This window comes from Gobius niger, assembly GCF_951799975.1.
Source record: "Gobius niger genome assembly, chromosome: 14".
Classification (NCBI taxonomy): Eukaryota; Metazoa; Chordata; class Actinopteri; order Gobiiformes; family Gobiidae; genus Gobius; species Gobius niger.
Genome location: NC_136865.1, coordinates 16,785,635 through 16,798,245, shown reverse-complemented (window position 1 = coordinate 16,798,245; position 12,611 = coordinate 16,785,635). Strand labels below are relative to the sequence as shown.

Sequence of the window (12,611 nt, the reverse complement as noted above, 5' to 3'; positions counted from 1 at the left end):
TAGGTTTCAGTGGAGGGCCAGTGTCGAAGTGATGGGTTTTAATAATTAAGTTTCTACATTAGAAATATAAGCGAGTGCTAACAAAACAATTTGAAGAGTCGACCCAACGCAAGTTGCAGACGGTCCTGGGTATGGTGCAAAATGTGAATCGATGCTTGTGTTGATGGGGTTGTCCAGTGCCATTTAGATGTATTTATATGTCAGATCAAATGTTTTATTTGTCTGACTTCTACAACCTATTCACAAGAGACGGTAAAACTCTTGCACTCTTGCAGACTATACTTGATACATTCCCTGTGGGTCCTGGGGACGTTTGATGTGTGGCCAATACTGTAAATGAAAGTGTCAGTACAAAGTTTACCCTCAATAAAATGGACTGAAAGTGCATTGTGTCGTCTGTCCTCTGCCTTCACAAGTTTTTTAACCCTACCCGCAGTACGGCTTAGGGCTGATGGTCAGAATCACCTGGCTGGGCTTTATTCTCCATGATTTCAGTTGATAAGGAAAACCCACATGTAGAGAAGTGTTTAAATTCCACACAGAACCGAACCCGAGACCTTCTTCCAGTGAGGCAGGAGCACTGACTGCTGGTGTGGTGCACTTGTGACATCTAATGGTAGACGGTGGAAATTAATCTCCCTTGTTTTCACAGTGGGGCTTTGTGGATCTGTAATATGGAGCCCCGGAAATGAATAAAAGAAGAAAAAAAGGTTATGATGTGAATCCCAATCCCTTAAAGTCGAAGACAAGAATTTTCTCAGATCCACAGGAAGAAAATCAAGAACAGATTTCAAGTTGGTTGGTCGGTGAAATTGGAGTTATTTCATTTATGTATTTATTTAAAGTTAAAGGGACACTGCACCATTTTGGACTATACTGTTGCCATCACTGCACAACATGCTCCTGATGACCAGCTCCACACAGAAAATGCAGTGAATAATAAAGAATGAATTTGGATGAGGACTTAAAGCAGTACTAAGTAACTCTTCCCCCTAGAGGCCATAAGCGCAACTGCAGGTGTAGTAGCAAGTTACGATTTTTTAATTTATTAATTGTCTTGGAGAGTAAATACTACGCCGACAGGAAAGGGGAAGGGAGAGAGGGTTACTGTGCATCCAATTATATAATAGAAATAATTTTTTTCACTCAAACTTGGCTGTAAATACTGTTTAAAGTGACGTTAGCCCGCAGTTAGCTTTGCCCGTTAGCCTGTTAGCTTCTTCTTCGTGATTACATTAGTGTGTATTGCTTTCTCCGCACCGGGGGCAGTAAAGTTGCAAACATGGTTTTCTGGCCAGAGACATGAAAGACCCTCCAATCATCCCATAAACACTTGTATTACCCCCACAGGGACTACGGAAAGGATTTGTTAAGGTAAATAAGTACTGCTTTAACCTGTTTAAATCTCAAATTCTACTGACTTCAGTCACATCTCCCGGTAAAGTTACAGTCATGTCTTAGGAGAGGGGAGCCGCTAACAGCAAAAGCACATGTTTGTTTGTACATTTATGACGTATTTTTAAATGATGAAATGGTCTATCATAAAATAAATGCTAGTATTTAAATTTCATTTATAAGTGAAAATCCTAAGCGGTGTGGCTTTAAAGTCGCTTACTATGCACAATCGTACTTCATATTTACATAAAGAGTAGCCTCAAAAGATCATTTGTTATGTTTGGCGATTTTACACACACACAACTTAATGCCTTTCCATTATATTTTACGATGGGGTGCTCGCCTATCCATAATGTTGCTGTAGTACATCTTTTCGCCAACAGGAGGCGTTGTAGATATCGCGCTCCTTTACTACGTCATATTTCTGCGCGAAGACGTTTACCTTACAACAGCGGCCTGTAATTTACGGGAGTGCTGCAATTTTTTCTCTTTCGGTGGAGGGTTTGTCTTTAATCCATCACCACAATGAAACTCGTTCGGTAAGTGGGCTTTATTAGAGTCTAATTGTTTAGACAGATTAACAGAAATGTGTTGGAGTTAATTGTACGCTTGGATGGAAGTGGATGTTTAGAGATGAGGCGGGAACAAATGAATGGAGACTAGCACTGAATTGGTGATTCTTGCAGTTTATACAAAGAACTGACTCGTTTTATTTGGGTCACGTCACATTGGATTGCAGGACTTATTACAATAAGATGATGTGCGTTTCCAGTTCTTTCATATGGATGGGTAGTCGCCTATGTTTTGATGCACTGGTCTCCAAAGTAGCTAGCGGCTAATGTTAGCTATTGTAGGAAGTGGCATAGTATGGGGATGGGAAACTTGTGAAGAATTATACAAAGTTCCATAGTGTTTTGTCAAGAGGCAGTTGATAATGGGCCTGCCTAGTTTAATAAAAATTGCATTGTATGAAGATATGCTAATTTATGTACTATTATTTACTGCTTATACTTTTTGTCCCCACAAAGTCCTTGGTAGTCATTGTATACAAGATACCACTATTTACTCCCCCCCCCCCCACACATTTCCTGCCTATTTGCACAGCCTGAGAGTGTTTCTGAGAGCTCAATTTAAGAAGTACATTTCTCCATTGTGAGATTAATAAAGGCGATCTTATCTTAGCTTATCTTGACATCTAATAAGTCAGTGATACATGATAATGCATATGTTTGTGTAATAGATTTTAACATTTTCCAATTCCTCTTTGTAATCCTCAGATTTTTGATGAAACTCAGCCACGAGACGGTTACCATTGAGCTTAAAAATGGAACACAGGTCCATGGCACAATCACTGGTAAGGATTGTTTGTTATATAAGCATTCACACTTTTAAATCAAAATTATGGTCTGAAACCTTTAAATATAGCTGCAGTTTGGGCTGACATTGGCAATTTATTTGCTCAAAAGTTTCTCGTTTTGTCCATTGCGTTCCTTTGTTTGATGAAACATTTGCAAATCTTAAATGAAATATATTTCCCCTGCATTTGTGGCATAAGTATATAGTATTTGGGCATTAAAAAGCATTTAATTTGACTTGCTTCTGTCTGTTAAAACCCAGTTATTAGATGTATAAATATATAAAATGTACTGTGATGAGGTCAATTATTGATAAGTTTTTCAATGACTCATAAATCCAGGATCATTAAACTTACTTCACAATCATGATGTAACTTTTAAACCTTTAATCTATGGTTTATGTATTACGCTGTTTAAAGGTACACTGCGTAACATTTTGGACCATACTGTTGGGGCAAAACAAAACATGCTCCTAATGACACAGAAAATGCTGTTACTGCAGTGTGTAATAAAAGAATGGATTTGGATGAACCTGTTTCTCCATGGAGATGTGCCTTTCGTCACATCTCCACAGAGACAGGCTGGAGACGTACCCACTCCCAGTAAAGTTTACAGTCATATCTTAGGAAGGGTGAGCCTCATAAATGTTTGTTTGTACATTTATGAGGTATTTTTCAATGATAAAAATATCTATCATAAAATAAAATTCAATTTAATTTATTGGGTAAAATTCTACGCGGTGTGGCTTTAAAGAGACTATATGATGAACAGTTTCTAGCTTGCACTACATGGTTGATATTTCTTCTTCTTTTCAACCCAGGTGTTGATGTGAGTATGAACACCCACCTGAAGGCTGTCAAAATGACCCTGAAAAACCGGGAGCCGACACAACTGGAATCGCTCAGTATCCGTGGCAACAATATTCGATATTTCATCCTGCCCGACAGTCTGCCACTGGACACACTGCTGGTTGACATTGAGCCCAAGATCAAGTCCAAGAAGAGGGAAGCAGGTGAGGCTCATTGCATTTCATATCAGTAAAGCACAATGTTTGCTTCATGGTGGGCCCTAAAAGCCTGTGATTAAAGGTATAAAAATAAAGGGGGTTCTAAAAAACGAAAACATTAGAACTTAAAGAAAATGGATAAACTTGGAATGAAAATAAGGAGTACCAAACAGTTGAAGCATATGTATGTATGTGTAATATGGAGTACAGAGAATGTGTTTGCCTTTGAAGATGGTTTGTACGTAGGATTAAAAATTTCTAGCATGTTACAAGACCTGTATGTTTTACTGACATTATATAGTGCAGTCAGTGAAGATGGCACACGCTCCCTTTCATATTGTGTTACTGATCCAGAAAGATGGGTCTTCATTGGTGTCTTTTATATATAATTAAAGCTTTTTTTTTACATAAAGATTAGGGCTGCACAATATAGTGCAAAAAATCTCATAACATAATGTTAGGTGATATATTGTACATTTTTGCAATACGGATATTTATTACCCAGTATATCCCAATCTCTTGTGTGTTTGATTTGACTGGGATTTGTCTGGTTTTTTGTTTCGTATATCTTACAATAATATAGTTGCAGCGTTCCGTTATATTGCACACATATCGCAAGGTCCAACAATTTGCACTTAAATGTATAGTTTTGGTTTTTTTATATATAATGTTGGCAAACCTGAAACAAAACTTGTGTGTTTTCTTTCCCAGTGGCGGGCCGTGGGCGTGGCAGGGGCCGAGGTCGTGGCAGAGGGCGGGGCAGAGGCAGAGGAGGCCCGAGAAGATGAGCGGCTCCATCACACGGCTGTTTGTACAGGATTTCTTTTTTCTTTCTTTTTTTGTCCAGAGACAAGGTTTTGTGAATTTAATTGTTTTTGTACATTAAACTGCTCACAGTGAGAATGCAGTTGAGCTTGTGTGTTTTTGCTTTGATTGGATTTGATGCACTCATTTATATAAAACGGCTCAATATAACTTATTTAAAAAACATCTTTGGGCTCTGCATTAGGAACTGAGGCCTCTGTCTGAGCCTGATCCGTGTATGTTTTGAGTAAGATATTCATAATGTCATATAGTGTTGGTTAAAATGCATGTGGATAAGAGCGATCGCGATGTCATCACATCCGTTGGCCGTGGTAGGCATTTTACGTTTTCATATTTGATGATCGGCAAAAACAATGTCCATAAACACTTGCGCTGTAACAGATCTATCATTTTATAAAACCGAGTTGGAGACCTGGATGCATCAGCTGTTGCCGACCATACACAAAAACATCCGGCGAAAATTGCGGAAGTAAACAATAACAGCGATCGCTCGTATATAACCAATAGTTATGTAAGCATCTTAAAAACATTGCTAAATCAAAGATATCCTGTCTCGACATGACATTACAAGCTTTGTGCAGCAACAAGGCACATTAACCTCCAATTCACCAAAAAGGAGAAAAAAACATTATTTTTGGTACTTTGTCAGGAGTGGGTGGGACTGTGGAGCTCTATAGTCATGTCTTATACCATGTCAAGTCGTCTTTGAGACAGGTTTGATAATTCATTATGAAGGATACTTAAAATATCCGTAAATTATATATTTTAAAGGGGCTGCACCTTCTATATTAAGCTCGTACTTCGGACCAAATTAACACCTCTTTGAGAGGCAGTTGTGTGAACAAGTCTGAGCTCATTCTACACATTAGGATATGGCTGGAACATTTTTAAACTCCGTATAGTCCCTTTAAAGGATAATTTGTTTGAGATGCCCTGTCCCTTGGTGAATCAATTAATGGTTTCTTTGTTTAACCCTTGTGTGCCCCATAATCCCCCAGGTGACCACGAGTGTATCGTGGTCACCTGGGGTCTTTTTTGACCCCATTTTGTTTCTATAATATCTCAGCCATAAAATATAATTTTTCAACAAGTTTGGGTTCTATCTTTAGTGTAGCTTCAGACTAATGGCCTGATACTAAATTTTTGTGTTTTTTTATTTTTATTTTCAGTTCGTTGGCCTTGTTTATGTAAAAAAAAAAAAAATCCTGAACAAACAGTCATAAAATATCAAAAATCTAATTCTGAGGATAACTCGGACTATCTGGAAGTGGAAATAGTCAAACTTTTGTGTTAATGCAATTTTTGAATTTTCTCATACATTTGAATGAGAACAAATTGTTACGCTCGTGGTCACCTGGGGTCAATTTTGACCCCCATTTTGTTTCTCTAATATTTCACTCATATAATAACATTTTGAAATAAATTTGGGTTCTATCTTTAGTTTGACTTCATAAAAATGCACTGATTGTAAATTTACCAGTTTTTATCATTTTTTGGGTCGGTGGGACATGTTTATGTAAAAAAAAAAAAGTCAAATTTTGAGCCAAAAATGGCCCTGTAACACTGAAAATCCTGAAGTGGATATAACTCTTAAGTATTTGGTGAATTGGGCACTGGGAGAGGTCTCATTTATGACCCCGGAATGAGCCGATCCTCCATGTTTTCTCTTTGACCTTTTGTACCAACTTCATTTGTGCTTCAGATATGAAACCATTATTATGTTTCCATCCCAGAGGACCTCCTTGACATGCACATTCACCAGATTCTGAATTCACAAATTTTTACAATAGTTACAGGGCCTAAAGCCTGAAAACAGCCGCAGCTCTCCATTCATTTCAATGGCAGTGTCTTCCATGTCTGTGGTTCCAGCTATATTTTTGACTTTTGCCTTTCATACCAACTTCATTTCAACTCCAAATCCATTTCTTTTTTAAATATACACTCCACAGGGCCTCCACTACATACACATGTACCAAATTTTGAATTCAGTAATTTTTTCATAGTTTTAGGACCCAAAAACCAGTGCTATAACCCAGTTTCAAAATAAAGCCAAACTGATTCTCACTCTCTTATTTCAGGAAAGTCTCTATTCTCATCAAAAAATCTGCTCAAAGCAGAGTTTACATCTTAATTCATGAACCTTTATCAAAATATTAAATGTTCAGTGCAGTTTGACAGTGAAAGTAATGTACAGTAGAGCAGAATGTGTTTGGAAAAACAAAGCTGTAAAATTTATACAAACAACTGACATTCTCTAAACACCAGACAAATGCACATTTATTTCTACAAAATCAACTTTTTTGGTCATGATCTCTCCCAAAACTACTCAGACACTGATATGCATCTGACTTTATGATCTGTGATCAAAGTTTGAGTGTTCACAGCCTTTTAGCCAAAATCTAAATTATATGTAGAGGCACAGTGTTTTTCCCGCAAATGTCTGAGTTTTACATACTAAAGGAGGACAAAGCAAATTTTGTTCCATTACTAGACCAAAAATCGGGTATAGCACCTTTAAAGCCACTATACAAAAGCCACTATACAAATGTAGTTTTGTCCTCCTTTAGTATATTGTAGACTCACTTTTGTGGGAAAAACACTGTCCATCTAATTTCAAAGCATTTGCATTAATTTCGTCAGGCTGAAAAGTGAACCAGCAAGTTGTGAAATGTGCCTATAAAATCTATCTATCTATCTATCTATCTATCTATCTATCTATCTATCTATCTATCTATCTATCTATCTATCTATCTATCTATCTATCTATCTATCTATCTATCTATCTATCTATCTATCTATCTATCTATCTATCTATCTAGTAGCTGTTGCTGTGCGCGCGCGTGCGTGTACAAACAGATTGAAGAAAAAGCTACTATATTATACACTATATTATACACTATATTATATACTTTTTTTTTTTTTTTTTAACAAGGCCTTGAAATTACAGTGGATTCTTTTTACTTTCTAAAGGCTGTTTGCCATGCCTGCAATGTTGACCTGCAACAGCTGAATTTGTAATACTAAAATAGATTGAGAAAGCTACTGTCTGGTAGAATCATCCTTGTACATAGTCCTGATAAATAAAGAAATGTAATTACATTAAAGAACTAAAATCATTCAGGACCGAGCAGAGACGTCCCCTACAAATTCACTCTTGAGTTTGTCTTCAAAGCTTCTCTCCCTTTCTGTGCTGTAATCACCTCCAGAAACTTGGTGCGTCCACTTGTTACGCATGCGACTTATGAATGAAATAAAGAAATAGGCTGTACGTAAAATACATCTTTGACAAGCTGTGAAAATCTATGCGCGGTTTGAAAAGGGGTCTCTTTTATTCCGGTTTGTAGAGAGTGTCATCAGCCTGTGCACTAGACAGACCGCACACCTTCTGACCAGGTTCAGTCCACGACTGTCAAATATTTGACATTGTTACATATATATTACATATCTTTATTCCACCTTAAAGAGGGGGTATTATGCTTTTTTCAGCCACATAGCACCAGTCTATAGCACACTACAATGATGACGAAACCTTCTGTTGGTCTGTAAATGCAGTAAATTAGAATAACTGCCTTGTATAAAATTGCTCTTTTAAAATGGCGGTAGCAAATGACTTGAAATAGGCCTCTGTCTCTTTAAGAACCTCTGACCCTTTCCGACACGCCCCCTCCACACCTGTCTGTGGCATCACAACAACACTGCGCTCGTTGTCTCAACTGTATTGAAACTACGATTGTTGCATTTTAATTTTTATTGTTGGAAAGGAGCTACTGTTTATCACTTTGTGAACAATGGCCACACAGGATATTATTTGGAGACGAACCTTCCACACCGGACGCTTGGAAGGGGCTCTTGCCTGAAAAATAACTGCTGTTTGGAGGCTTCTCTTTGCATCTGCCATGCCCTATGGATCTCTAACTATACCCCCATGGACGACACCAGGATCTGCAGGAGCCCATACGATTCAAAGACGGACATTATCTGTGCAGGTGGACAGTGGTTTTTCGAGGTTACCCGTTAGCTTGTTATAATCGACTACAGCTCATTGTTGATGAAAAGTCTGCAATAAACCACACATGTGTAAAGCCAGGCTCATTGTGTGATCATCGTAAAGGCTGCTTCAAGTAGTTGCTGCTTTATTGACGTTATTTGTGCATAATATGCTGCCTGTTTTCAATGAATGTTGTGAAGGTGAAGGTTGTTAGCTTGTCGCGGCTAATAGTGCCTTAGCTCCGGGAGAAACCACCCGGCTACGACTCACTGTAGATGAAATGTGAGCAGTAAACTACAAAATCAACAAGCCAGGCTCCGTGTGTGATCATCATAAAGGCTGCTTCAAGCAGTTGCCTGTTTTAGTGACGTTTTCAATGCATAATATGCTGCTTGTATTCAGTGAATTTTCCCGTTAGCTTGTCGCGGCTAGCTTGTTAGCTCCGGGAGAAAGCCACTCGTCTATGACCCATTGTAGATGAAATGTGAGCAATAAACTTCCAAATCAACAAGCCAGGCTCCGTGTGTGATCATTGTTAAACGGTTCTTTATGTGTGTGGTGGTTTTATTGACTTTATGTGTGCATATTTCTCGTTTTCACGTGATGACTCGAGGTTTAGCTTAGCATTAGCTTTCTCCGGAGGCTCTGTGCATCATCAAGGCCCAGCGCAGAACCAGACACTGAAATAAGTGTTCTTGTCACCGGTTTTAATCCTGAGTGTTTCGGTAACAGAAACACTGATGTGTGTCTTTGTAAAAGTCTGCTGTGGCTCCGGTTCACAACACATGAAGCTAATCCTCCATGATGACTCTGTTTACATCTTAGGGCTAGACACTGCGGGGAGGGGGTTCTGCTGAGGAGCAGTGGTTGGTTACTCGGCTGGTGACGAAAGGTTGGAGGCGTATCCTGGAGGTCGGAGGCGTTTCCTGAAGGAATCAGGCGTTTTATCCCTAAAATGGCTGCCATCGGAGTTTTTACAGATTACTCGAAAATACGTGAATGTGCTAAGGCAACACTTCAGGCATGTTTTTAATGAGGGAATGACTTAATAACATGATGTAAAGCTTGAAAAAGTCGATTTTGCATAATACCCCCCCTTTAATAAAACAACGCTCCTCCGGAACAAGCGGTCCGTACCCCGGATGTAGCCGTACATGCTAATGCTAACAGGAATAGACGCTTGTCATGCGCTGATATAAACTGTTCCGTTTCTTTAACATTTTTTTTCGATTAAACCCGTAAAATGAACGAGTGCCTGAACGTTTTGCTACAGCGCTTTGGATTCCGAAATTATGTAATATTGTACAAAATGTAGAATAGTTTTTATTTTATTTTAGGAGTGGGTGGAGTAAGCTCTGGGACGGGTGTTTAGTTGTTCATTAAAGAGTGTCCTCGAGCTCACTAACTTGTAACAAGCTCTAACTTGCACATCCAGTAACATGTCAAGTGTGAATGACGGACGCTTTTTGTATTTTGCCTTTGGGAGTAACTTGTTAAGGCAAAGACTTCAGCATCAAAACCCCTCTGCATCCTTATATAATACAGCACGACTCAAGGTATGGGAATATAAAGACTAGGCTCTATAGATTCTTCATCTCTTGTATTGGCATGTGCTGACTCATGGTCCTCTTGCTGTTGAGAAATCCCGTTAGTTCAATGTTTATATTATGGCATGTCAACACTTGTCCATCAAGTCCTTTAATTTGAAACTTGATTGTGGAAGTATGACCTGAGATAATCACTATGCTTTTAAGTTTATTGCATATTGTTTTTCAAATTTCCTGCACCTGCAATAAAGAAAACCATGAACATTGTAAGGTTATTTGGGACAATACAATGGCAACAGCAGCAGTTTAATGTCTTCTGTCTGTTTACAGGACTATGAGCTCAAATTTGGCTTTTGGGCAGATAATGTCCAGTCCAGGTGGCATGGTGCGGTAGCCACCATTGAGTATTGTCCTGGTGCAGAAGTGTGGGGGGTGATCTGGACCATGAGCAACCAACATCTCTCCACACTGGACAAGTGAGACGCATTTAAGTGTAGATGTCAAAGTGAGACAAAGAATGTAGACTTACCTGAACATCTGTATGTATCCCAATAGACAAGAAGGGGTGTCCCGCGGCCTGTACTCTCCTCTGGAGGTGTCAGTTGAGACTGAACATGGGCCTGTACTTTGCAGGACGTACAAGATGAATAATTTTCGTCCCGGACTTCCCTCACCGCAGTACAAAAAGGCAAACCCCCATTTTACAAAGTCAAGAATCCACAAGTCCAGCGTCATTACGCTTTTATTCCTTTTTCCTTTAGGTTGTGTGTTTGGGAGCTGAGGAGAATGGACTTCCAGCAGAGTACCTCAAGAAACTCGATGACGTAGAGACTAATGGCTACAATGGACCCTCCTTACTTGATGAACTTAAATTATGAATAAATAATAATAAAGTAGAATTTACCCTTTTTATTTTGACTTCGTTGTTCAACTATGACAATGCTTGTAAATGAACGTTCACATGCTGTTGTCTGATGCCCAGTCCCATTCCCAAAGTGGGGATGGCTGGGCTGGGACCCCTAAGAGCATTTTGCTGCTGACAGGAGGCGTCGGGTGCGAGGGGCAAAACGCGCGCCCGGGCAGACGCACAAGGAGCGCGGTAAGACCAACCAATACACTCCTTAAGATCGCGCGCGTTTATAGCATGAAATAGCGCTGCGAGTGATCTGCAGTCAGACTGTTACTGATCTTAAAAGCCCACAAAAGTCAGGAAAACATTCTGAGCAGAGGGTCCATGAAGGGCACAGAGGGATGTGTGAAATAAAGAAAGGGGAGGGAGGGGCCAACGATAATAAACAGGATTGATACGCACTATTGGCTTCAACTGTATATATGAGCTCTATTAGCCTGTGTCTGTCTATAGCAAAGTTATTACTAAAGTATGGCTAAGCAAATGAGCCCAGTTTTCCTGGTTTCACTCCTGTCAGTGGGACTGAGTGGACTATAACTAACCTTATACTTTGGATGAATTAACGTTACTTTAGAATTATGCGCACAGCTATTACGCTCTTTTGAATATTAGTCTATAATCTTATTTAAACTGAGAGAGTTAAAGCACTGTTTGAGACCACAATGGCTTGATTTAATGTTTTTGTCCATCAGTCTCTTTAATTAAAGAGTATCACTCTCTAGGGGCTAATATGCGTGTATTTGGCTCGACTCAACTCGTCTAAGCTCAGGTGAGAACATATCTCAGAATGTAAAAATGGTGAACTGTTCCTTTAAAGCTTACATGGGCAAAAAGTATAAACTTAGAACAGACTATATATTCTATAATATCAAACTGTCAGCAAAGTTTACAGTCCTAGTGCAGTGATTAAATAAAAATAATCTGTGACGCGTTAGATGACCTCATGGTTCATACACGTTGAGATTAAATCACCAATCGACAATGTCCACACTGCAGTGAGTGTGACATACAGGGGTGAGCCAACGGACCCAGAACACGGACGTGCACGACACAGTTCAGACCATGCAGGAGGTGCTGAAAGACGGTGTTCTCAGTGACCAGAGCCGGTGCTGGCTCTTCTGGGGCCCTAAGCAAAAATCCACATGGGGGCCCTACAGTAGCATCCCATGGTTACTTCACGAAGAGCAAACCCATTTACGGTCAACAACGGTTCCACTGCGCAGTAGTGCAGGGCAAAAGGGGAAAATAATGACCTCAATTCAGGCCCCGCCCCCTGTGCGAGAACCACAAACCACTAAGCCACTTTGAGACTGGGATTTAGGACGATTTTAGTCTATTTCCCAACTTTTGAAAATGGTAAATTTAATTTCACAAACATTTCATGCAACTAGATATTCTGTCTTGTCTGGAGTAGCTAGATTTAACCTGGTGCACCACCTGTTTGCGCATCTCAATGATATTGGAAGGGAACTTTCCAGTATCACTGCAGTGTGGACAGGTGATCCCCTTCTTAAATTGTTGCGAATTGTTTGACTGCTCAATGGGCTCGAGATACGGGCATAGTGACACGCAGAGCTGCCATTCA

General features: G+C 39.5%; 2 protein-coding genes across 2 annotated transcripts; both read left to right on the top strand.

The window, feature by feature from the left end:
- The first annotated feature begins 1,812 nt into the window (after positions 1–1,812).
- Positions 1,813–4,663, top strand: snrpd1 (small nuclear ribonucleoprotein D1 polypeptide). Its single transcript, XM_079571384.1, has 4 exons — positions 1,813–1,934; positions 2,673–2,749; positions 3,571–3,762; positions 4,468–4,663. The coding sequence occupies exons 1-4, from the start codon at positions 1,921–1,923 to the stop codon at positions 4,542–4,544; spliced, it is 360 nt and encodes a 119-aa protein (XP_079427510.1). The 5' UTR covers positions 1,813–1,920; the 3' UTR covers positions 4,545–4,663.
- Positions 4,664–9,970: 5,307 nt separating this feature from the next.
- On the top strand, positions 9,971–11,008 carry ggcta (gamma-glutamylcyclotransferase a). The gene is made up of 4 exons (XM_079570793.1): positions 9,971–10,125; positions 10,447–10,592; positions 10,672–10,804; positions 10,878–11,008. Exons 1-4 carry the CDS (start codon positions 10,009–10,011, stop codon positions 10,992–10,994), a joined length of 513 nt encoding a protein of 170 aa, XP_079426919.1. The 5' UTR covers positions 9,971–10,008; the 3' UTR covers positions 10,995–11,008.
- Positions 11,009–12,611: the final 1,603 nt, after the last annotated feature.